This window comes from Cornus florida, unplaced genomic scaffold (assembly GCF_030987335.1).
Source record: "Cornus florida cultivar Cherokee Brave unplaced genomic scaffold, ASM3098733v1 CherokeeBrave_3.0.0_Hap2_Chr11, whole genome shotgun sequence".
Lineage (NCBI taxonomy): Eukaryota > Viridiplantae > Streptophyta > Magnoliopsida > Cornales > Cornaceae > Cornus > Cornus florida.
The window spans coordinates 107061160-107088038 of NW_026775581.1; the positions used below are offsets into that span (position 1 = coordinate 107061160).

Sequence of the window (26879 nt, forward strand, 5' to 3'; positions counted from 1 at the left end):
TCGATAATAGAAACTTTATTAAGGAATGAATGTTATTATTTTTATAAAAAATAAAAAGAATATAATTGACTAATGAAAAAAGAGTTACCTAAAATATTTAACATTTACTTAGAATGCAGTTTTAAAAGTTTCAAATTATAATTTCAAAATTTAGTAATGGCGTCTTTAATGGTTACTAAATCCATTTAAACGTAATTTTTTAAAATAAAAACCATAGATAAGCAATCCTAAAGAACTCTAAGCCAGGACAAAAAGGGATAACTAAAAATAAACAGATTATTTATTTGTTTATTTTTTTATTAGTAGATTTTTGGTCACCATTGAACTATTAAAGTGCGCTTTAAAAATAAAAAAAATTAAAGTGCTCTTTTTTTATTTATTTATTTTATATGCCAAATTCTTTTTTCTTTTATATGCATTCACCACTAGGCCACACAATTTGATTATGCCATTTCTTTTATGAAAAGTTTCATACTATTTAAATCATAAAAGGATAATTTTTTCTTAATTTTATTGAAAAATTGTTATGCTAAATAACTGCACAATGAAAAATTTATTTTTCTTCTATTCACTCTATCTTTTACTATTAATTTCATCAGGAAAAATATATTGTATATTGTAAATTTATCGGCATTTAGCATATATACCAAAAATATTATTATCTTTTTTTTTACTTTCCCAAAAAAAAAAATTATTATCATATATATATGGTAGGTATATTATTATAATGCATTCTATAATAAATGCTATCTACCAAGATCTCACAGACATGACATGATGTAGAAGATCCGCCACCAATCTAGCTCATATATTGGAAAAATTTATGCCAGGTTGGAATTGTGATCTGTCTAATAAGGATTTCCTTCTTAATCCATTATTATTACGGAGTATTTTCTAACTATTACTATAATTATTATTCTGACTAATTTAACTTCCCTTAATTTGTCCTAATAACTAACTTATTTTCCGTGATTTCTATTTCATCACTTCAAAATTCCAAACCCCTTTTTACCAAAGTGCTCTTTTTTTTTTCTTTTGTCTTTTTTTTAAAAAGAAGACCGAGGTTTCTCATTCCATTCTCACACGGTTTGGTTGTTTCTTGTTAGTGGGTGTTCTTAGTTGATCACTTTATTGCTTTATTATCTTTATTGTCTTTCTGGTTGTCATTGTTAAGTGTGTTCTTAGTCCATCACTCTATTATTATTGCTTTATTGTCTCTCTGCTAGTCATTGTTAACAGAATCTACCTTATCCCAACCACCCCATGGTAATATGTAGGAAGTTAAAATCAGGGTTGTGTTTGTTTTGGATTATTTTCGACTATATACGGTATACCCACATGGATTAGGGCTTTTGCAAGCAACTTTTTCCCATATTGATTATTGGTAATTTTCCCCAAGTTGGGTTGTAGGTTGTAGTACCTTTTGGGAATAGGAGGAATAGAGCCACTCCACACACCCTTCTCTTCAAACAGCCTTTCCTCTGCTGCATTTGGTGTGGAATGCAGGGGTATTGAAATAGGGTTTTTGAATTTCTGAGTTTTTTGGTCATTTTTCATACATGAATTTGAAGTTTTCTTGGTTATTTAAGGTTTTATATCGTTAGACCTCGAATGGGTTTGTGATTTTCTTCATTTTATGATCTGGGTTCTGATAATTTCTTAGTTTTCTTAGCTTTTGCTCATTGGGTTTAGTATATTTGGGTTCTCTGAGTGAATTGAGTTCAATTGAGTGTCAAATATGGCACCAAGAACAGATTTTTTTAAGTGGTGGGCAAAGGATACTACCAGGAAGGGAACTCCTGTGGTAGTGACCATGGAGAACCCCAATTACTCTGTACTAGAAATCGATGGCCCGGACGCTGCATTCCGGCCGGTTGAGAAGGACCGGGGAAAGAATGCAAAGCAAGTGACATGGGTTTTGCTTCTCAAGGCTCATCGAGCTGTCGGTTGCCTTGCCTGGCTCGGCAATGTCGTCTGGTCATTGCTTGGTGCCATCAAGAAAAGACTGATACTTGGGCAGGGAGTGACAATGGAGAGTGAGAAACCTAGCAAGGGAAGGCTATTGTTCAGAGTCATTCTAGTATTCCTACTGACAGCTTTGGTATTTCTGGTCTTTGAAGTTTTTGCCCACTTTAATGGCTGGTATTATATCCGGAATCATAGCTTGCACGTTCCACAAACCATGGAGATTCAAGGATGGCTACATACTGTATACATTGCTTGGTTGGAGTTTCGTGCCGACTACATTGCACCTCCAATTCAAGCTCTCTCTACATTTTGTGTTGTTCTCTTCCTAATTCAATCCGTCGACAGGCTGATGCTTTGTCTAGGTTGTTTCTGGATTAAGTACAAGAAGATTAAGCCGCGAAGCGAAGAGGATCCATTTGAGTCGCATGATTTGGAAGGTTCAGAATGTAAATATCCAATGGTTCTTGTTCAGATTCCAATGTGTAATGAGAGAGAGGTAAGTTTTCTCATTTTTCTAATATATCAGTTATTTAAGTACTAATTGTAGCTCATGCTCAATTGTTTGTTCTGTTCTTGATTTGATCTGTTGCTTACATTCACTGTTCAAGTTCTAAGTACCCTTGATTAGAAGTGTCACAACTATTATAGTGCGTGGAAAATGATATAAAGTTGTCGGTGGTGTTTTGACACTGCCCATAAATTTCTCGACACAGTGACTACAATGACTTTGGCATTATCTGGTTTAGGTGTATGAACAATCTATAGGAGCAGTCTGCCAACTTGATTGGCCAAAGGACCGATTATTGATTCAAGTTCTTGATGACTCTGATGACGAGAGCATTCAGTGGTTAATCATGGGGGAAGTCTCCAAGTGGAGCCAGAAGGGTGTCAACATTATTTATCGTCATCGATTGGATAGAACTGGTTATAAAGCTGGAAACCTAAAATCTGCAATGAATTGTGATTATGTGAAGGCCTATGAGTTTGTTGCAATCTTTGATGCTGATTTCCAACCAAACCCTGATTTCCTTAAGCAGACAATTCCACATTTCAAGGTGAGTATAACTCATGTGGCCCTTTTAAACCAGTTCACAGATTTTGGTGGGAGGCTTGTTATAGTTAGTCATCCATTCATATTTGCATTGCAGGACAATCCTGAATTGGGGTTGGTTCAAGCTAGGTGGAGTTTTGTGAACAAGGATGAAAATTTGTTGACTCGCCTCCAAAACATTAATCTGTGCTTCCACTTTGAGGTGGAGCAGCAGGTTAATGGGGTCTTCCTCAACTTCTTTGGTTTCAATGGAACTGCAGGTGTGTGGAGAATCAAAGCACTGGAGGATTCTGGTGGTTGGCTCGAGAGGACGACTGTAGAGGATATGGACATAGCAGTCCGTGCTCATCTCCATGGTTGGAAATTTATTTTCCTTAATGATGTGAAGGTAATCAATATTTTTGTCATTTTTCGTTTTCCTCCTACTTTTTAGCATATTTCTTACAATTTGAATTGGGTATCCTATAAACTACTAGTAGGCAAGTTAAATCTCAAAGATGAATACAAGAGATTGAATTTGGGGAACTGATAATGGAATGGTGCTTAATAATTGGGATATTAAATAACTTTTCACATATTACCTTACATGTTAAGTACATATTATTGATGAGAAAGTTGGATACAATTTAATGCATCCCTGAAGATTTGGAAATCATTGCATTATGGAACTACTTTTCAGGTCCTTTGTGAAGTTCCCGAGTCTTTTGAAGCTTACAGAAAACAGCAACATCGTTGGCATTCAGGTCCAATGCAACTATTTCGTTTGTGCCTTCCAGCCATCATTAAGTCCAAGGTTGGCCTCAATTTCACACTTTTTGTTTCTTTTCTAGGGTATAATTTCGACCATAATGTCTCTAAAAGTTGAAATTAATGCCATGATTTTGCAGATATCATTTTGGAAGAAAACAAACCTGATTCTTCTATTTTTCCTATTGAGGAAACTTATCCTCCCATTCTATTCTTTCACATTGTTTTGTATTATTCTTCCTTTAACCATGTTTGTCCCCGAAGCTGAGCTACCTGCCTGGGTTATTTGTTACGTCCCGGTATGCTTGTCATTTCTAAGCATACTTCCCTCACCAAGTTCCTTCCCTTTTATTGCTCCTTACCTTCTATTTGAGAACACAATGTCCGTGACCAAATTCAATGCCATGGTATCTGGATTGTTCCAATTAGGAAGCTCATATGAATGGATTGTCACGAAAAAGTCAGGTCGATCATCAGAGCCTAACCTATTGGCTGCAGCAGAGAGGGATTCCGAAGTCATGAATCAACCTCCTCTTCATAGAGGTGCTTCTGATAGTGGCCTGTCTGAGCTCAACAAGCTGAAAGAACACCAAGAAGTAGCTTTACTACCTCCCGTGAAGAAGAAAATGAACAAGATATTTAAGAAAGAGCTTGCTCTAGCTTTCTTACTTCTCACGGCTGCACTCAGGAGCCTGTTATCAGCTCAAGGAGTGCACTTTTACTACTTACTATTTCAGGGCGTGTCCTTCCTCCTCGTTGGTCTTGACCTAATCGGTGAACAAATGAGCTAACATGATCTGTGGGAGAATTAGAAAAGAACATTAGGGGGAGAAGAGAAGGTAAATGTAAGCAAGGAAGATCCTCAATCAATCCGTTAAAAAAATTACATTGGCATTTCTACTGTTATTGTGTTCAGTCAATCCTTTGCATCCCATCAACCTCGGTTAACAGAAACCAACACTGCTGGCTAATAGCCCCTTTGGTGCTGCAGGTAAAAGCTAACTAGCTCACCATTTCAATTAAGCTTAAACCCAATTATAGTTTCCTTGTAAATAAATTTTTTTCATGCTACTTTATTGATTGTTTCACTCTGCAATAAATCTTCAACATTGTATCATTATCACCATATATTTAATTTCTTCCACTTCTTTGGTTCTTATTGATTAACTGTGCACATTCTCTCTTTTTCCTTTTTGCCTCTGGATTCTTGGTTGGGTTTGGTCTGGATCTTAAATACTCCACTTCATTGTATATGATTTTGTATCTTCAACATTGTATCATTATCACCATATATTTAATTTCTTCCACTTCTTTGGTTCTTATTGATTAACTGTGCACATTCTCTCTTTTTCCTTTTTGCCTCTGGATTCTTGGTTGGGTTTGGTCTGGATCTTAAATACTCCACTTCATTGTATATGATTTTGTATTCAAAGAAACTTCCAGGCTTAATATACACATGCTAATTGGTGCATTGAAATTAGAATTGAAAAAAAAAATTACCGGGTAGTTCAAAGTTGCAATGTATTTGTGAATTTATAGTAGAAAATGACAGATATATCGATTAGTTGTTATTATCGACTGATGTGTCATTTATTGAGATAAACACCTAGAAAGATCGATCGATTATTGTAACATTATTCTTTATAGTTCACTCTTCTCTTTCTCCTTTTATCTTTTGAATTTTAAATGTAACTAGTTTTGATGGTGAAATCAATTAGTGAAGAGCTAAAATGTGTCGGCAGGCAATGGAGGAGAGTGAGGAGGCCAAGGCTGCCAAGCTAGTGTGACAGTAGACCCTGAACATTGGTGGTGGCATGCCCATTACTCATCATGAATTTCATCGTTAAACATGTCCTACTTTGAGTCCCAACTTGATATGATCTGTTTGGGTTTGGTGCCATTTGGAGCTTAGCAATTATTTAAACATAGACCATCACCACTCAACTGTGGGTTGAATGTTGGTGGGCCAGAGACAACTCTACATTCCATGCAACTCATGTGGGCCTTTTCCTCTATTCCGAAGCCTTTTCTACCTTTGCAACACTTTTGAAGCTGGCACAACTATTTTCTTTCATTATAACAAATGTTAATGCATGTTTTGGGAATAAAGTGGTTAGAACTTTTAATACTACTTATTTATTATTATTTTTTATAAAAAAAATATTGGACAGTAAAGAATCATTAATGCCTATAAAAATAGGAAAAAAAAAAAAGAAAAGAAGAAGATTATTATTATTATTATTTTGGTTTTGCTAAGAAAGTTAAATGTATAATTAAAAATATGTGATTAACTATTCAACTCAAATCAAATTAAAAAGACTAGTGCTACAATGCTCGGTTATATAGTGACTTCAATAAATGGAGTCCAACCGTCATTCTTTGTCGGTATTTTTATCATTGATTGTCACATAAGTTAGTCTTAGTATTACGAGTGATAAATTTATATTTTTTTAATTAAAAATAATGGCGTTGGTTGGCTCGCACTCTTAATTTAAATGGTGTTTATATTTTTTTAATTAAAAAAAAAAAAAGGTAGATGGGCCCAGAGTTGATTTGTTGAAATTTAAATAAATAACCAAACTCACATATAATACTGAAATGTCACTGCTACCAACTTAAAAAACTTTTCACACCTACCGTATATACATATCATGAGAAAGCCACAATGTAAATCTAGTTGACACGACTACCTAACCACCTGTTACTACTTCTCTTTCATGTGACATCCACCCCTTTGCATGCCTGCTGTTGTGAAAAATATATATATATATATATATATATATATATATAAAGTGAAATTTCTTTGACTCGGTCGACATTTTTAATTTTAGGTGGAACACGTAAAATTTAATATTTCTTTCTTTTATATTATTTTTTTGTATTACTAAAAATAACTTTTGTTAAAAAAATATGTATTATTCCTAATTCCTCCTTCGATTAATGGGGGATCATAATCCACAAGCACTCTTTCTTAAACCCTCAATTAACAAGAACCACAATAGTGTCTCATATTGCCCAATTATTGTTCTAAATTCCTAACATCTATGACCATATTAATATTATATCACTTAAACCCTATCACTTAAACCCTATCAGCTAATGAATGAAGATGGAAAAATAAGATAATAATAGTTAAATTCTCTATTAAAATCTTGACATAATATTCATTTAAGAGATGAAGGCATTGTTGAATTTTGTAAACATTGCTTTATTTTATTTTTCAGAAAAACATTGCTTTATTTACATGTGTCGGTTGTGTTAGTGGGGGAGAGCTAATTGATCTTTTGGACTTCAATTCACTTTGTACGGATATAATATTTTTGGATCTTTGCCCCAAAACATGAAAGGAATGTGACAAATGCAAATCCTGTTTGGCTTTTGTGGATGTTCAGCTTCCATCTCTCTCTCTCTATATATATATTCCCATCTATATATATGTGTATATATATCTCATTGGAGAAGTTGAATTGTAGTTCATGTAACCATGGATGTTGAGATGGCTAGTTGCCATGTGCTACCTTGTTTTTGCGAATGAGAAATTAATTAAGATATATAGCATCAAGACAGTGCAAGTCTAAGTGTGTCCTATTGCATTGAGTTGGTTCATACCCTCTCGGTACAGACCTCAACTTGTGGACCATAATAGATACTTCTAAGCTAACAATCAAATGTGTGGACCATTACGTTATCGATGAATAAACGAGTGTCCTCTTGAATTACTTGATTAACAGTAAGAAATTTGTAGAATTTAGGGGTAAAAAAAGAAAAAAGAAAAAATATTCACATCCCGAGAACAGCAAGACCATCCACTTACGATTACCCAAAGGGTAACAGTTATGTAATATTCTCGCCAATAAAAACACCATCTTTCCTTCGACAGTAAGAAATTATAAATTAATATTGGCCAGGGTACTATTTTTCTCATACACCGAGATATTAAATAATTACTCGTAAAAAAGGACACTTGCAATGACGTTTACCCTCATGATAGACCTTTTTATTTATTTAAAGGAATTTGGATTTCTAAGTTATCCTAAATTGAATTCTTTACAGATAGACACTTGATATTTAAAATCTATCTATGCTTATGTTAAACCATTCCAACTATTTAAAGATTTTCGATTTGGGCTTTGAACTTTGACACCATTGTCCTTGGCATGTCCAAGATGGTCATTTCATCTTTTGATATTAGCATATCTATACTTTGAAAAGAATCCAAACTGAGGAAATTGAGCCCACAACCCAACTCTTCTAGTTCGAAAAACATTGTGCTAACAACAGTAAATGGTAAATAAATAACCGCTCTTGAGCATGAAGAACTAGTCAATCATATTATATGGTTTTATATCTTAACGTTAAATTTAGTGATGGTTTAAGCTAAAAATCTGAACGCATGGTATTATATGACCTCAATATATTGCTACAATTAAATGTTCCATACACAGGGTTGATTAATTTGCTACCATCAATGACTTCCATCCTGTACTGAAGGTGTAGTATTGTGAAATATTCAAAAGAAAAGTACGGAGAGAGTTAATTTTGACACTACTTCACCTCCTCGCAACTTCTATTTCTTACTATTATACTAAAAAAATAAATTAAAATTGATTGACTTGTACATGTTACAGTTGAAAAAGATTCCCATTTCCCAAACAATTCAAAGTAGAAACAGCATACTAATTACTCAAATAACAATAACATTTTACATTAAGTTATAAATTTATAATTCTGTACATCAGATTTCCAATTTCTGCATCAAGTCAAAACAGCCAGTACCAACCTTTGCCGGCAAGCCAAGGCAGATCCTAGCAGACGGTGTCTCCAAGGTATCAGACATCCCATGATATGCTGCTTCAACAATGAATTTGGAAGCTGTCTCAAAAGACATCTTTAGAAAAGGCGATGTTGATTTTGCTATGCCCCCGTGTCTGCTCATCGGCTGGTACCCACCCGAGTGGGTCATGTAGTCGGCAATTAGGCTAAGGTGCCGGTAATCAACTTCTACGCCATAAATCCCAAAAACATGTTTCACCTCCCTTATGATGGTTGCCCTGGCAGCTTCTACTCCAAACGTATTTAGCATCGCATGGATGTTGTTGGAGTAAATACGGCTGATATCGAGATTTTCTGGCATTTCCCAAAATGCCCAGAAATCCACTCCAGCTGTCTTCAGTGCCCAAGGGGCGGGAATATCTGCATCTGTCCGCTGTGCCTGATTATCTTGGTCTGTCTTTTCTGCCTGTAGTGACGTAGCATTGGGATCTTTGATGTCTGTCTGCAATTCCTGAACACTAGAAACTTTCATGTTCTCCAATTTTATAGCCAATGTATTTTGTTCCTCATCCTCCTTCCAAATCACTTGTTCGTTTTTATCATATTTAATCAATTGACACAGATCAATCTTCCCAGAGCTCTTGATTTGAACTTTCTTGGCAGCCTTCTCAGCAATCTGCAATATAATTACAATTCTTGCAAAACGTTCAGGGGGGGAAAAAGAACAGAGAGGCAAATCATACGTGCCATTGGTAAATGAAAAAAATGCACAACTAATGAAAAAAAAGGCAAAATAGACAATTCTAGATTACCTGAGCCAGCAAAATATGAGGTTGATGGGTAAATTTGAAGTGGACCTCGAAGTGCAATCCTTTAGCTTCCACGAAAATATTTTTATCAGTTTTTTTTGGGGCTAGTTTCACCTTAACCTTATTCTTTTTGTCTTTTGATTTGGTTTTCCTGTCCATTGATTTAGGCTTCGAGAGAACGTCATCCTTGTATGACATTTCGGAGGATTCATTTGCCCCAATTTCATCATCATCCCTAATTTCAATTCCAGCCCCAATTTCATCATCATCCCTAATTTCACTTTCAGCCCCAATTTCATCATCATCCTTAATTTCACTTCCAGCCCCAATTTCATCATCATCCCTAATTTCTTTCTCAAGCTCAGCTGATGCCTCTTCTTCATCAGATCCATCCTCATAATCCATCTCATCTGTAGCTTGTTCTTTTCTTTTATGTGCATCCAAACCTAGATCCTCATCAGCCTTTTCATCACCATCTCCATCGTCGTCATCATCACCATCACCATCGCCACCACCACCACCACCACCACCACCACCACCACCACCATCACCATCACCATCACCATCATTACCACTTCCTTCTCCTCGTGATCTGCTGCCAGAAGCATCTTCATCTGAGTCCTTGATGCCGCTAATTTTGGAGAGCAAAACCAGATGATTTTGTATCCCGTCCTCTAGCTCCCTCAAGAAAATAACTTCCAGGGTCTCTTCCAAGGTCTCCACACAGTCTCCTAATGATATGAGTTTAGGTTTGGATAGCTTTATTGTCAGCTTATAAATTCTACAGACTTCGCCATTGTTAACGGATAATGGCAAAACATGTACTTCCATAGTTTCCATCACGTCAGCAACTGTTACCTTCTTCATTTTATCCACAAGGCACTTAGCATCACCCCTGCACGAAAAATGTATGAAAAAAATTGTTGAGCATGAATGTCTGTGAGGGGTGATGTGCGTGTGCATGAGCGCGCTTGTGAAAGAAAGAGGGACATAGATGCATGTATGTCAAACAAAAATCGACAATCACATATAACATAATCAGGAAAAGAGGCCACAGGTGATCTTAGCCAATCAAAAAATTAATTTCAGAGATGTTGCAACCTTATTGCCCACTGAAATGTTCAGATTGAAGATAAATCAATGATAATGCAAGTTACCAAGGGTTCCCACTTCCCACCATGGAACAACTAACACTCAGCAGGTCATTGCTCTATTTTAAGACTAAATAATAAAGAGGTTAGCCACTGGAACAAAAGATAGCTGCCCTTTCTCTCTTAGGGTCCATTTGGTCAGATAGAAATTAATAGTGGAAAGTGAAAGTAATGAACGATAAGAAAATCAATTTTCTAGCATACACTTGGTTAGCATTTTTTTTCCCTCGGAATGTTGTGGGAAAGTATTACCTAATTTTTTAGAACGTTCAGAGAAGATATAAATCATTTTCTTATTCTTATCAAAAGTTATGCAAGAACGCATTTTATTTAAGAGAAAAAAGGGAATAATTGTAAGTTCACATAACTTTCTCAAGAAAGCGAAAATTTTCAATGTCTTCGTAGAAAAAATAATGAGAAACTTAGGTGGTTATAGAAAGTTGCTTTCCCTCGCTATTTTCATTTTCCTGCAACCCAAACTCCTAAAAATTTTTATTTTTATTTTTTAATGCTATTTCCATCTAACCAAATGGAGCCTTAGAAAACAAGGGAAAAAAGAAAAAAGCCTGGGAAAACTATGTAGGTGGAAGGTTGTCTGCTCTAAAAACTTCTTTTACGTAACTTAGTACAAATATCTCTATTTAATCCTTGTACATATTTATAGTTCTTCATTGGCAAGCTTGTCCACTTACAGACCTCAACCAATGTTGTTCACATCAATCCTGCGGTAGCACTGGCATTTTTACTTCATATTATTTATTTTTTGAGAAACAACTTATACATCAACATAACATGCTGTGTCACCTTCAAATACCATCCAACAAAGGAATGCAAAAGGAACTTCTAACCTGCTTAATGGTAGCATACTGGGCTAATAAACAAAAAAAAAAAGGCACACAAAATGAATTGTAGGCAATGGTACACATGATGAATTGTAAGCAACTTACTTTGACCTCAATTCTAGAAAAGGACATGTCATAATAGGAGTCTTAATATCATTTGAAGCAGTCATCAAGATCTCCTGCAGACGTGGTATACCAAGTGTCACATTCATTTCTCCACGGCCAGCAAGATGGAAAGTGTTTAGTCTGAAAAAAAGAAAGAAATGTCATTCTTAGTTATAAGGAAAGGAACATCCATCATAAAGACAAATACAACTCAAACTTTAACCACCGCGGTCGGGGGGAGGGAATAAAAAACTAAAAATAGTACAAAGCAATTGAACTATTAAGTGAAAATCTCAAAATCCAACAAATTCATTGCGACAAACTAGGAGGTGACTCACATTGTGGAACCGATAGGAAGGTGAACAAATTGCATGTTCACAAAAAAATTGATATTATCTTCATAACTAATATGCAGAAGCATATTTAAACATGAAATATATACAAATACATGGGATTACAAGTACTAAACATGAAATGTAATCATAGACCACTTAAGGGAAAGAAATTGGAAGATGTGTAGCATATGCCATTCAAAAGCATAGATACCAAAAAAGTCTATATACTCTCAGGCACAAACCTGCGTTAACGCACATGGCAGTCCAAGCTCTTACCACTGCACCGAGCAATGGCCCTAGTACCACTCAACCCCTACAGAAAAATGGACTTTATATCCAGACCCACATCAACAATGGCAGGTCTAGAAAAGGTTTCCAAACTACATACAAAGGGTGGCAGTCATGTCAATCTCCAAGAGCCCTTTTTCTTTTTTCTTTTTTCTTTTTTCAATTATCTGTTAGGGTTGGGCAGGAGAGGAAGCTACTAATTTCAGAAACAGGTCTCATCATTGGTCTCTACAACATTCCAACGAAATTATCTGAAAAACCCTATCAAACTGTTTAATACCAATTGGACCACATTTCCAAGGTGCTTTTGTTGCAGGTCCTGGCAAGAAAATATTGCATCACGACAAGAGGTACTTGGTGCAATAGTAAAAGCTCGGCCATTGCATGTACAATGTATCAATAGGATTAAAGGAACTTGATAAAGGGAAAACAACTAGTCGCAACAACTTAGGGACTGCTTGGCAACCGCTTTTGCTGTGTGTTTTTACTTGTAAAAACAAAAACAAGGTAGAAAACATGTTCCGTAAAGTTGTTGCAGTTTGGTAAAAGTTGATAAAATGATTGAGCTTCTACTTTCTTTTTGCAAACGAGTTCCCCAACCACAACACCCCTCCCGCCGCCCCCCCCCCCCCCCCCCCCCACCAAAAAAAAAAAAAAAAAAGGTTACACCAGTCTCCACAACTTAGTCCCCACAAAATCTACATAGCAATTGGCGCTCCGAAGGGATATAATCCAAAGTACTACCTAAGAAACATGGACGCGATACGACACGGATAAGCCAACATGTCAAATTCTATGGACACAACTAATATAAATATAAATTTTCATATATAAATCTATTGACTAAGATAATTATAGAATTTTAATTAATTTACAATTTTTATATTAAAGTTATGTCAAATTTTATTTGTGATGCTGGATAGGCTGCCTTCTATGGTGAATCTTCAGCGGAGGAAAGTTATGTTGGCAGCTAGATGTCCTATCTGTCATCTTGATGTGGATACTAGAGATCACCTATTCCTGTTATGTACATTTGCTAGATCAATATGGCAGTGGGTTGGTGACCTACTTGGATCGGATGATGTTCTTTTTGCAGAGGTTCAAAGTTTTTGGGATTTAATTGCATGGTTTGGTCACATGTACCATAGCTCCAAGTTTCATAGTGCTCTTTTTATTGCTATCATTTGGGGTATATGGCAGGAGAGGAATGCTAGGCTTCATGGGGCTGCAACTAGAGCTCCTGAAGTACTTGCTTGACAAATGATATTTGAAGTACTTGATGTGCACTGAGTCTCAATTCAGGATCTCTTGTAGTTTTTTGATTGTTTTGGCTTTTGGCTGGTATTGAAAATGGGCCTTTTCACTTTTTCTTTTTCATTTCATTGTCGCTTATTTCTCTGAGGGTATGCCCTCTGTGCACCTGGAATTCTTGATCTTTTATAATACAACACCAATTATGAAAAAAAGAAGAAGTTAAAAGATGAGGCTATTCGAATACAATATATATATATATATATATATCACATTACTCTCCAATCATGTCATTATAGTTATGCATTACATACTGAGACGTGTTTAACATCAAATTTTTAAAGAAAAAGAAGTTCAACACTTTGGTGTATGTTCATAATATTGTGTCCAGGCCATAGTGTGTTTGTTTTGTATAAGTTGTGTTGGTCAAGTGTCCGAAACAATAAAATTATTTGTCATTTTGGACACGGCCATGAAGTGTTAAGACATGTCCAGAAATGTCCAGCGTCGGACACGGTACCTTCGTAGAAGTGTCTGCCTTCCTTAAATTAGATTGAAACCTCAAAGTTGGAGATGTAACTTACTTCTCCAAGTTGGAAGGTGCATATTAATCCACATAGTAATTGATGGTTGCCCATTCAATTAATGTCAAAATTAATATTCCTTGACTATCAATGCAACAAGGTTAACTCTATAGGAATAGTTTCGACAATGTCAAGTGAAAGAGGATTGAAAACCCATTCTCTTGAAAAGAAATATATGCTTTTATTTAAGAGTAGATAAGGATTGAATACATGGATTTTTTATTTTTATTTTTCCAATCAAACATCACTTGCTAAGAAGCCACTTGTGTGAATAATGCCTTGAGGTTAGTTTTGCACTCACCAACTCTAATGGCTTGCCAATTGAAAGGAACAAGAATGGATTATGGATTTTATTAGTGAGAATCAAATAAGTTGAATGGGCATTTGTCACAAACCGCCCCACTGTGTAGATTTTGTCCGCTTTGCACTCTTTGTGCTCAAGGTTATCAAAAAGCATTCACACAGTTATGAGAACCACCCACACCCCCACCCCCCCCCCCCCCCCCCGGGCGGGGACGACACAATAGCCCCTCTTGAAATCCAGTGTCCTCTTTGGCTTGACCCTCATGGGCTTGTATACACTCCCCCATTTCTGGCTTTGGATTGGCTCTAATACCAACTGTCACGACCCGCCCTATTGAGTAGATATTGTTTGCTTTGCACTTACATTAATCTCACATCGCCTAGGGGGAAAGAGATTGGTGGCACTTTTACGTGTGGACATCTCCGAACTGTGTAGACACGTTTTTAAAACCGTGAGCACGGAGAGTGTGCAAAGCGGAAATTATCTACAAAGCCAGATGGTTCGTGACAACATTTGGTGATGGAATTCAACTTTCCCAAGTTCAGCAAGTGCTTCCCATCAAATTCTTTCTAAGTTGGAGGTCCCTTGTCAAAGTAGCATTTGGTGAAGGAAAAGATTTAGTCCATAAGATGAAGGACGATCTTCCAATTCTTGTACTTCCTACTTTCAATATACATATCCCATTTAATGGGCTGATCCATCCTCTACGAGATTCAAGCTCTATTATGCATTTCATACATGGAGAGGAACATATTCAAGATCTTTACTGAGCACATATGGTATGCAAGATTTGTTTGTCCCAACCAGAATGAGCTCAATGATTTGTTATCTGGCAATATAGTAATTCAGGTTTTTATTGAAAACAATTGTTTATAGGTTGGGAGCACGCCAATTGCCTTGCAGCGGAGGTAGTATCAAATGGCAATTTGTGGTACCTAGTACGGAAATTGTATGCCTTCTGAATTCCAGTTATATATTGGAAAGCTATGATTTCCTACTACTTTAAGAAGCTTTCAGGAGGAGGAATATTTGTGTGAGATAAATTTGCCCTATTAGTGAGGTTTCAGATAGGCCACTCACCCATCTATTAATGGAGTCTGATGGGGTGAGGATTGAGGAGAGTGCAGTTTGCATCAGTCCTTGGCCTTCTCATGGTGGTTGGTTGGTTCTACAGCTTTCGATAATGGTTAAATGGTAGCTTCAGGTCAAACTTCTTGCCAATATACCAGGCTTTTGTTTGCCTAAATTATGCTATAATACCCTGAGGGCCATTTGGAAATGCTAAAACAAATTACTTTCAAAGTTCAAAATTGTTTTAAATTCTGAATCTATTTCCTCCAAATGGGAACATTTAATATTAAAACCATTTAAGAAAGATCACTGATATCTAGTAAACAGCCCAAATTAGCAGGGAAATAAACTTGCTACCCCTGCAAATGCATCATTGCCAAAAAAAAACCAATTTGGCAAAATAGACAACCATCTTTGTAGGCAAAACATGGTTTACAAGATATAAGATAATGACAGCATTTACTGAGAGAAGAAACGATCAAGGAAAAGAATATCTTACGTCATCTGTGTCGACGGTTCACCTACAGATTGAGCAGCAATCACACCCACTGGTTCTCCTGACTGTGCAAGACTTAAGAGGTACTTTTGCTTCATCAACTTCAAGAAATCCTCTTGCCTCTCTAGTTTTAAAGAAATTCTCTCTTCCATTGGTAACTTATCAACAAATTTTACCGCTTTCTTTTTGAGCCCGTCGGGCAACTCCTTAATATAGGTATTGAATTCAAGCTGATGTTGAAAATTTTCGGAAATGATATCTTGATTCTGAAAATCAATAAATATAAAGACATATACAATAAGTAATTATTTTTGTTCAAGAATTCAAATTCAATAAAGCAGGATTAAAGTACTTACTTCTGCCAGTGCTTTAAATCTTGTAATAAAGCTTGTTTGATGTACATCTACACCATCTTCTCCATAACAAAATTGAATGATGGAACCATCTGCATCACGAACGGTATGATCATAACAAACTTTCAGGCACTCCAGATTTTTTATCAAGCACCTTTGCAGGTATCCACTACGAGATGTTTTGACTGCCGTATCAACTAACCTAAACAAGAGAATTAACCAATAAGGCACAATAGACAGCTAACAAACCTCTAATTACTCTCAAGAGGAATCAGTACAATAAAATCCCTAAGAACCAAAACAGGAGTGTTAAACTAGAGTCATAAGACTCACTCGGAATATAACATTGAAATAATGAAGCAAATACGATTATTTAAATGATAAATTATAACTGGCAGCAAAGTGAAGTCATAAATTCATAACTTTGGCATAATTCTCAATATGAAATACATCATTTTTTTTATTTTATTTTTTCATTGGAAAGAAACTCATGAACCCATTTGGCCCTGCGGGCAAACAGATCAAATAAAGTGCACAAGCAATCATTGCAGTGTTGCAAAAATCGAGGGTATCATGAGAATATTGTTTCAGTAGTGTCTCAAGGATCGGATGTTTGTACTATTTCTTTCTCAAATCATTTCAGAACTTTCTGTTAATATCACAATTTAGCATTCATTTGCACTAACCATTGAGTTAGAATATAAGGAAGCCACTCTAATAGGCCAGAGTGAAGTGCCAAAAAGTATATAGTGGGTAAAGAAACACTAGCACCACGTGTATGGACCTTGTTGGTTTAATAAACTTCATGAAACTAGATGGGTATCACATATTACTTGAGGAAGTAGCACAACTAGATCCTGGTCTGCCACTCAAATATCCCCATTTTCTATCATTCATTGCTATAGAAAATCAAGAGGGAATGTGCATAGGTACAAGATATTGAAAGAAAATGTTCAAATATTGAGACAAAAAGTTTAGTCCAACGATTAAAACGTGTTTAGGCTAGATAAAGTAATCCCGAGGAATGGGGGCCCTTGTGTAAAGATTCTAGCAAGAATGGTGTTCCATTTGGCATTTGGTGCTCAAGAGTGAGTCAGAATGGAATGCAGAAGAAAAAATGAAATAATTTGATGTAAAGAAAGTAGTTGGAAAATCAATCATATTCTGGAGGAACCGTGGTCAGATGGGGGTCTGGGGCTTATTCTTCAGCTCAAATCCTCATCATTACTGCATCTCTAGTCCTAGACTTCATGTAATTGTAGATATCCTTATATGTTCCAACTTCCAAAAACTACATCAGTTGGAATCATATTAATCCCAATGAAGCCTTTTCCAAGTCCCTACATTTGATCTAAACATATTTAGCCATATGAGTCGCATCCTTGTGCACCTCTTCCCTATCGTTACCTGTTATTACAACACCATCCACATAAACTGTAACATTTTGAAAATTTTCATCTAGAGTATTCAATACAAACTGTGATCCACTTGAAATGAAGAGGCACTTCATAAAATCTCTCTCAAAACAAGATCTCAGTAACTGTATGAAGAGAATGGAGCTTTCCTTGATTCAAGGCTTTGCCTTTAACAGAGACGGCATGCAAAAGCTTTTTCCTCAATATCTTCATACAGGATACATCCTTCAAATCAGACAGCAGCATCAACCAATTGGATTAGTTAGGCCAGATTTATCATTTCCTTGAGAAATTTTACGCTCGTAATTAGTACCATGAATTTTTATCAAGCCTTCAGCTACTATATTTCCCTTGCTTTCCTCCATTGTTGCATGTCCTTTTTATATGAAATTTCTACTTCAGTGTCGACACCTATTGCAACTAGTTACCTTCTTCACCATGTTAAATCCACAAGCTCTATTCTTCCTTTTCCTTTCCCTTATCTCTCTCTCTCTCTCTCTCTTTGGCTCACATGTCCCCATGTATATAGCTGGTAGTACTTTATGATTTCCCAAGCAGTACTTCATTTCTTGAATTCCTCCAAATCCTTCATGTCCTCTGGCTTCTCTCCCCTAGAACAAAAGGTACAATCCTTGAATATATAGAATTGTATAAGTGAAGATTAGTTCTGTATCATTCAATGAGCATCTTCTATTTCATAAAAATTGGGGGCTTGGGGGGCTCTGGACGACCCCAAGTTGGTAAACCTTGACCTACCACCTAGCGAAGAAGAAACTTGAACCCAAGAGGAGATAGCGTCCTCTTTCTGAAAACATAAAGCTCCCGCTATATTCTCCAGACTCACCATCCTAACCTCACTGTCAATACGCGCGAAGAATGAGAAGGGGAACGGATAAATCTTGTGAGATAACTAAATAACATAACATCATCATCATCATCCTTGCCTTATTCCAATATGAATGGGGTCGGCATGAATTCTCTGTCTCCATCCTTTTCTATTACCTGCCATATCACCTACTTTTAACTTTTAAAAGGCATTTCAAATAACTTTATATCCCACGTTATTTTAGGTCGTCCTCTCCGTCTATTATCTTCTATGGAAATTAAACTTCATGTTCTCATGGTGCATCGCTCCAAAAAATAAAATCACAGGAATGAATGTCAAGTTATCAGATGATAACACTTTTATAACCTTTCTGAACTAACAATTAACAAAAACATATTTCCTAAATTTAAGATCAGAGCACACCAAACATGCCCATAGAAGTGGAAGAAAAAACAAAAGGCAAGGACTCAATGGAGAAGAAATGAGAACAAGACAAAGGTTTTGATGGATCTATGAAATTCAATTACTTCAGACAGCTTTGAATTTACAATATGCAACCAAACATAACAAGAGCATCTCTCCAACCTTTAGGAACACCATGTCAAGGCATGTAGTATGGACAACTTCTGACAACAGATTTTTCACTTAGTACTACTGTTCCGTTGGAATTTTAATGGGGGAGATAATTGAAACATGCCACTAAAAGACTACTATGGTTTGAGAAATAAGTCAGACTAAAATATCAAATATCAGAATCTTATTTGTTTCAAAGTCGGGATTTCATATTTTTATAAGTTCTAAAAGCAAGAGTCAACTTCATTTTTTCATTCCATCCAGAAAAGTAGTAAAATAGGTTTCGATCATGGCTTTTCCCAAAGAACTAAATAAATTTCTTAAATGGGGAATTTCACAAAAACAGTGTTGCTCGGGCAGTACCTCAATCAACTAGCAATTCCCAGAAAATTTTGAACTCAAGTAAAAAATAACTTGATCGATTAAATCCTGAGTAGAAGCTCTTGATAAAAAAAACTCAATTGATTGAAGCTTGGCCAAGTCACTTGATTGAAGGATCGATCGATCGACCCGTGCGAAAACTCACGCAAAAAAGACTATCAAAAAGAATTTATATTCCTATTCTAAATATGACTCTTATATCGACTATAAATATTAGGTTATAGTCAGAATCTTTAGATCTCTACAATTTTATTGAGAATCTATATTTTTAGAGAGACAGCTTTGTGAAATCAATCTAGAGTTTACAACATATATGGGATTCAGAGATTTAAAACAAGGTTCACAACAGAGACAACAAAAAAAGAGCAATTAATGAAGCAAGAGTCCAGATGTATCGGCCAAGTATTTGCATGGTTCCACTAAGTGTCCTAAATAATAAAATTCTATTTTAAAATTGTGGACAATTATATGAAATATCGGACGCATGTCTAGGAGTGTCTCCGACACAGTTACAACACATTCCTAGATGTGTTCTTTCTTAGGCATCCAATATTACGCACCATAAAGCAAGGTTACTCTGATAATTTTATTTGTAAAAAACAATACTAAATAAAAGTTACATTTCAGCTTGAGAAGAATATATTGACCATACACCATGCCAAAAGCATTACTTTTCTTCAAAATCCCATTTTAATTTTATAAGCAACCAATCGCAACTTCTCGCTCTAGCCTCCTAATTTATATTCTGTATATCCAAATTCACTCCTAATCTTAAATCCTCTTAATTATAAGAATAGTCCCAAACTATTGATTTAGCATTTATCCACACATTATTAATTTTTTATGAACATTTATCCACACACTAATTCATCATCAATGCAATAATAATCTACAAATAGCACATATGATGGAACCCCATTGTGAATGTGTCAATTGATCCACTAACATGGAGAAAAATACAAGGACTTAATATCGATCCTTGTTTAAGCCCGACCGTAACTAGAAGTCACATATTTTGTCTTTACCAAACCACTGATACATTTATTGGAATTTGTTGCACTACCAAACCATTGTTGGCAATTCTCTTTCATTCATTTTCAATTGGTGCTACTTTCACCATCAAATTTTATCTTTTCTTATTTTACCATACACCCAACTCAACATCCGTACTTTGACCAACCTCATTTGATGAAAATGTTCCTTGACACCCACCATTCTGTCTAAGTATGCCTTGTCTAATGGTTGCTTCATCAAATTTATCTTTCAAGTCAATGGTATACGCTGACCATACAATGTCAATACGCCATTGGTCAAAGTACGGATGTTGAGTTGGGTGTACGGTAAAATAAGAAAAGATAATGGTTGCTTTATTAAATTTATCTTTCAAGTCAATAGTATATGCTGACCATACAATGTCAATATGCCAGAACAAAAATTATCTAATTAACCCATCTTGCTTTAGTTCTATGGAGGTATTATTTGCCTCTTACATTTCTAGTTTAACAAAAAATATATTCCATTGTTCAGTTTAAGGTTTTTCAGGATAGTAATTTGGATGTCCCTCACCTCTGTGAACGTTGGTGACTTGTTGAGCTATGTAAACCTTGTGTTCTTGCTTTGTGAAATTATTCTTTACTTCTTTTGTTATTGAGTAACAGAAAAAAAAAAAAAAAAAAAAAAAAAAAAAAAAAAAAAAAAAGAAAAAGAAAAAAAAAAAAAAAAGAAGAAGAAAAAAGTGGAGAATAATATTTGTTTTACCCTTCACGACCGGCCATGCAATGGAAGTAATATTCTTGAGGGCGAAGACCGGTAAGAAAGCGATCAGTAATATAGCCTCCAGCTCGAGAGGCAAAATCCCACGGAACAAAGCAGGGTAAGGTCTTTCCAGAAACCATTCGAGGCACTCTTTTTCCTTCTAATTCTTGTGGCCCCAGAAAAGAAGAAATTTGTTGGAAATTAACCTGTTTAAAGCAATTCAATTAGCAGGCAATGCTAAACTATTTATGGTCTGAGAAAGAGGTTCATAATAGCAAATCAAAATAAAAATATTAGTTCAGATTTCAACTTGTTCCCTAATATATTAGCATCCAATTCAATGATAGGTCTAGAAGACTAGAACCGAAATGTCAAAAATTAAAAGGAACTTGAGAATGTTGGTTATAGGGTCTCATATAATTTAATATTAGACACCAAGAAAGTCATAAAGGCATTGTATAACCCGACAAACTTAGTGAGTGATATGCAAATGTTCACCTTCAGCTGATAAATAATATGACATATACAGGTGGAATAACACATCACAACAAACTCTGACTTGCAGCCGCAAAAGATCGTGACATCACATATTCATTCACAATACTTGAATCATTAATAACCACAATATCTTTAAACAAGGGAGGAACACCAGCATAAAGTATTACTACTCTTGGTCTCAATATCAGCAAGCACCAGAACAACTCAGCAAAGCAATACAGTAATTCACTCGGGACAAATCCAGATCCAAGAACAATATGCTTAAAAATAAATAAATTATAAAAGCATTAAATTTAGAGGTAATTAAAAAAACTCAATGAAACCATGAAATAAATAAAGTACACCAATAATCTAGAATCTAAGGAGTCAAAAAATACCATTGCAACAAAATTTGGGCTCAAAAAACACTATTGCAAATAGTTCTTAAAATTCTCCCATCCTTCCATTAATGTATCAATCGTAAAACTTATGTAGAACGTGTATAATGCTCAAGCTGACAAGGACCCTTACATACACACCCAAAACCCACCAATGATTGAAAAAGCCCAATGGTTCACAAACCCAACAATCCAGATATAAAATAAAAAATTCATCCCCAAATATAGTACAAATGCATTTTATATCATACCAGAACTCAAGCAACTTACCGTACTACCTTTAGCCCCACTTATGGTCATAAGAGAGATGCAGTTCTTTGGGAATGGTTTTAAAAGTCCTTTAAGCAACAAATCTTTGTTGATCTCAGAAGCTTTCTCACTGAGTTTACTTTTCATCTTCATATCCAAGCTTGTTATGGCAGATTGTCCATTACGGCGTATAGCCTTTTCTATTTCCAATTGGAGTTTTTTTTCATCTGCAAAACAAAATAAATGATGAAAACATCACAAATTCATCAAACATAATAACAATCATCGGCATGAAGATTTTACAAGGGAAATTTTGAATAATCTAAGTGGTTTTTTTACTTACAAAAAACAATGGAAAATCCAAATTCTATCATCAGGGAAATTCTTACCAAACAAATCAACAGCTGTAGTGGTTGTGTCATGGTGTAATGTATCGTGTATCTTGAGTACTGGTCAATGTGTAACAGGATCAATTACTGTAGCTGTTACTAGACAACATCCTAAACTCATTGTGCTCATTTTGGCCCTAGTTTCTCACTTTTTCAATGCCATTTACATTTTTAATCAATTTAAAACACCTAAAAATGTGTTCTGCAAATGATACTGCACTTCACACTGATTTTAAGTCAACTTAAGCAGGGTATGTCTTTCAAAGTAGAAGGTCTAGGTTCAAGCCCCCATAGGGGCAAAAGTGGGTGTGTGAGTGTGTTTCTTGCCAATGGAAAAAAAAATGTCATTTTACATTAACAACATAACTAGCATGAATATAATAAGCAGCCAAAACTAATAAACGTGTTTTACCAAAAAAAAAAAAAAAAGGGAAAAAAGAAAAAGAAAGGAAACATAAACTGCAGCTAAATATTTGTCGGTAGAATGTAGTTTATTGCCATATCATCACCATATAAAGATCTAGTGACTCACATCTATTGCCATATCATCATCATTTTGACCTTATTATGTCCATCCATGTTCATGAGAAGTCGTTAAAACCCCTCATTACCATAGTGCCACTAGAATTGTTCCCCAATATCAAACATGGTAACCATCGTAGTGCTACTATATGGTGGTGGATGGTGATGAGACTCAGAGTGCATTACAAGAATTGGTGGTTTACAATATTATGCTGCTGGTTGATAGTATGAGGGTAGGGTACAATACTTATAATTTTGAATTATTCCCTGACGGACTCCAACTCCAAGCTCTCAAAAACAGTGTTCTATATGATAATCATCATTACTATGATTTTCATTATCTACTCAGAAACGCGAACATCCCTTCAATCCATTCATGCCTATAAGCGCTTGCGACTCTTCAATTTCTTCTATCATAAAAAAATCCATACATTTCAACTTCCCATAATAAGATGTAAGATTTCCAGCATGATTATCATGTGCAGAAGTTCTGGCTTCCAAAATTGCAGTTGCTTGTCATAAGAAATAACTTATCCCAACCCAAACATTATTATCAAAAAGTTTTATGTTTGCACTACTAGTCCATTACCACTACAACCAAATTGACTAGCAAAAGGAGTTGAATTTTTTTTTTTGATAAGCAATAATTTTTTTTTTTTGATAAGTAAGATTTTATTAAAAACGCTTAAAAGGGGAGCGAAGCCCAAAGAAACAAAAGAAAACAAAAGGGCCAAAGGGCGCTTTAGACCTTCAGAGAGGCCAAGAAAACAATAATTTCCTCCATAGATCTATAATCTCTCCCTGAAACCTAACAAAAAAGAGTAGAAATAACAGAGAACTTAAGCATAGAAACAGGCTTCTTTTTTCCGTCAAAATATCTCCTATTTCTCTCAAGCCAAATACACCACCAGATACAAAGCGGCGTAGCCCTCGAAGCGTCCTTAATGCCAGCCCCAACAGAGACGCCTCTCCAAGCCTCAATCAACCCTCTAGAGGAATAAGGCATGGCCCAATGGACCCCAAATAATCTAAGCATCAAATCCCAACAATCTCTTGCCATGCTGCAATGTAAAAGGAGGTGATCAACAAATTCCTCATTACACAAACACATGTAACAGTGATTGACCACCACCTGATTCCTCCTCCTCAGATTATCCTGGGTTAAAATCTTACCCAGGACAGAGGTCCAAGCAAAAAAAGCGACCTTGCGGGGAGCCTTGGACCGCCAAATAGACTTCCAAGGGAAGGGATCTCCATGACCAACCGAAAGGCATCTAAAAAAGGACCTAACCTCAAAACGGCCTTGTGAGTTAGGAATCCAGAACCACCCATCCGATTCCCCAAAAGAAATCACCTGGCTATACAACAGCTCCAGAAAACGAGAAACATCCTCGATTTCCCAATCCTGAAAATGCCTCCTGAACTGAACATCCCAAGACAGTCTCCCGTTATCAAGATGATAACAGTCAACAACCATGGCCTGTCGATGAGAAGCAATCCTATAAAGCCGTGGGAACGCGAGAGCAAGAGGGAGTTCCCCACACCAGAGATCCTTTCAAAAACTGATCCTCCTTCCATCTTTCATACGAAAACGAACATGCTTGCAGAAGTCATCCCAACCCCTCAGAATGAAATGCCAAACTCCCACCCCCCTAGGACCACGCATTGCCAGAGAGCACCACCCACCACGACTTTCTCCAAATTTGCTAGCAATAACTTTCCCCCATAACCAATGCCTCTCGATCTCAAACCTCCAGAGCCATTTACCAAGGAGAACCTTATTAAAAGGCAACAACCTCCGAAACCCTAAGCCTCCAAACCGAATTGGACGGCACACTTGATCCCACCGAACCAAGTGAAACTTGAACTCTCACTGCAATCTTTCAATTCTCTCAGCCACTGAAGAAGGAATCTGAAACAGAGATAAGAAGTATGTAGGAAGGCTAGAAAGGGTGCTCTTAATCAGGGTAACCCAACCCCCCTTGGACAGGTACTGCTTTTTCCAACCCGCCAACCTCCTTTCGAATCTGTCCACAACCGGATCCCAGCTCCCCACACATCTCGAAGGGGCACCCAAAGGCAATCCTAAATAAGAAATGGGAAAAGAGCCAGTGCAACATCCAAGGATCTAAGCAAACAACTCAATCTCCGGAACATCCCCAACAGGCACAAGAAGACTCTTGCCAACATTAACCTTAAGGCCAGAAACAACTTGAAACCAAATCAGAACACATCTCAAATACCTCAGCTGGGACGCATCCGCATCACAAAACACAATAGTGTCATCTGCAAACATCAAATGAGAAACCTCCAATTGAATAAAAAGGCGTTCAAAAGGGGAACGTGTCCCTCATACACAAAAGGAGTTGAAATTTAATAGGCTCAAGTTGTACAATGTTTGCATTGTCCATAATAAGGCTTACAAAATCAGAATTGTCTAGGCCGTCTAACATTGATTCTTCTTTCTCCTATAACCATGGAGCTAAAGGTTATTTTCACCAAATAAAATTTTATTCATCTTCCCTTGGCTTCGCCTTCTTGTTGTATATATGTGGCTAAAGGTGCTATACCAACACACACAATTAGAGGACAAGGCTATTTCCGCAGCTATCTTCTTAAGTTCAGGAGGGTATGTGGATCCACCATTTAAGTGGAATAAGAAGAATTTGAACATAACTTCTAAAGTTAGATAAAAAAAGATTACGAGCATAACCTAATTCAATCTCAGTAGAACATCACAACTTAGAAGATATACAAATACATGCCAACACAAGCAGTCCCATGACTATCAAACAACAGAACCGAATAAGAACTATTACTAAAGCCCGAAGTAGACAAAATTGAGGCAAAAGATGAAGGACACCAAAAAACCTCCAGTTACCCACAACAAAAATCAGATAGCTCGATTAAAGCACTCTTACACTACTACTGCTTACGGAACCAGTTCACCATTTGCCAAAGACCAAATGAAGTCTTGAATCATAAAGCATAAAGTAACACGTAAATTCAAAAATCATATCTCTCGAGATCTATAAAGTGAAGTTTGATACTAGTCTATGTGCTTGATCGAGCAGGAGCCTCTGGCAAAAAAACCCAATTGATCAAATAGCTCACCCAATCAATTTTTCATTCCTATATCTATATCAAATTAACTAAACAGACCTTTATCCTAACTAATTGGGGAAGGTAACGGGGATCCTTCTGTTAAGGGTCCATGGCAATCATGTCATTCCTCAGACCTTTATCCTAACTAATTGGGGAAGGTAACGGGGATCCTTCTGTTAAGGGTCCATGGCAATCATGTCATTCCTCATCTATCGCAATCATTTCAGATACACTCTTAAAAGCATACACTGTCAACATGCTAGATTAACCTGAAACCAATTTTAGTGTCTCAACTCATACTCCTAATCCTTATAAAAATAAAAATTACTTTTCAAATGTGAACTGTAGATAATAAAATCTTTTTGAAACTTTTGAGTCAACAATTTGAGTATCCAAACTTCCCAATTTTGATATGTGATTTTTTCAGAAAGTTTTGACATTAAAGCATATCTTAGAAATGCGTACCTATTTTATCACGCGTGAGGTTAACGAACTGATAATGAACCTCCTCACCAACATCTTCACCTTCAAGTTTATCCTTCCTTTGGACGTCGTAATGTGGTGATATAATAAGGTCATCTACCCCACAAGTGAATCCATTGATCTGATACAAATGTGTTATGATAGAACACAAAGACTACGTCCAGCAAACAGGTCGCAT

General features: G+C 36.1%; 2 protein-coding genes across 2 annotated transcripts in view; one reads left to right on the forward strand and one right to left on the reverse strand.

Moving 5' to 3' along the window:
- Positions 1-934: 934 nt before the first annotated feature.
- LOC132284491 (probable xyloglucan glycosyltransferase 5) lies at positions 935-4933 on the forward strand. The gene is made up of 5 exons (XM_059786603.1): positions 935-2464; positions 2715-3023; positions 3117-3407; positions 3699-3812; positions 3907-4933. Exons 1-5 carry the CDS (start codon positions 1739-1741, stop codon positions 4555-4557), a joined length of 2091 nt encoding a protein of 696 aa, XP_059642586.1. The 5' UTR covers positions 935-1738; the 3' UTR covers positions 4558-4933.
- Positions 4934-8321: 3388 nt separating this feature from the next.
- The window catches only part of LOC132282884 (DNA-directed RNA polymerase I subunit 1), a 33984-nt gene continuing 15426 nt past the window's right edge, over positions 8322-26879 (reverse strand). Inside the window, exons 14-21 of the mRNA XM_059784699.1 lie at positions 26684-26822; positions 22224-22429; positions 21082-21284; positions 16132-16330; positions 15779-16041; positions 11447-11587; positions 9352-10243; positions 8322-9215 (exon numbers count right to left, since the gene is read on the reverse strand). Coding sequence (XP_059640682.1) covers positions 8502-9215; positions 9352-10243; positions 11447-11587; positions 15779-16041; positions 16132-16330; positions 21082-21284; positions 22224-22429; positions 26684-26822 — 2757 coding nt within the window. The 3' untranslated portion in view covers positions 8322-8501. The remainder of the gene's footprint in view (positions 9216-9351; positions 10244-11446; positions 11588-15778; positions 16042-16131; positions 16331-21081; positions 21285-22223; positions 22430-26683; positions 26823-26879) is intronic.

Coding starts and splice junctions, on each gene's coding strand:
- LOC132284491 (XM_059786603.1), top strand. CDS start 1,739: ATGGCACCAAGAACAGATTTTTTTAAGTGGTGGGCAAAGGATACTACC. Junction 2,465..2,714: donor CAATGTGTAATGAGAGAGAG/GTAAGTTTTCTC, acceptor TATCTGGTTTAG/GTGTATGAACAATCTATAGG. Junction 3,024..3,116: donor AGACAATTCCACATTTCAAG/GTGAGTATAACT, acceptor TTTGCATTGCAG/GACAATCCTGAATTGGGGTT.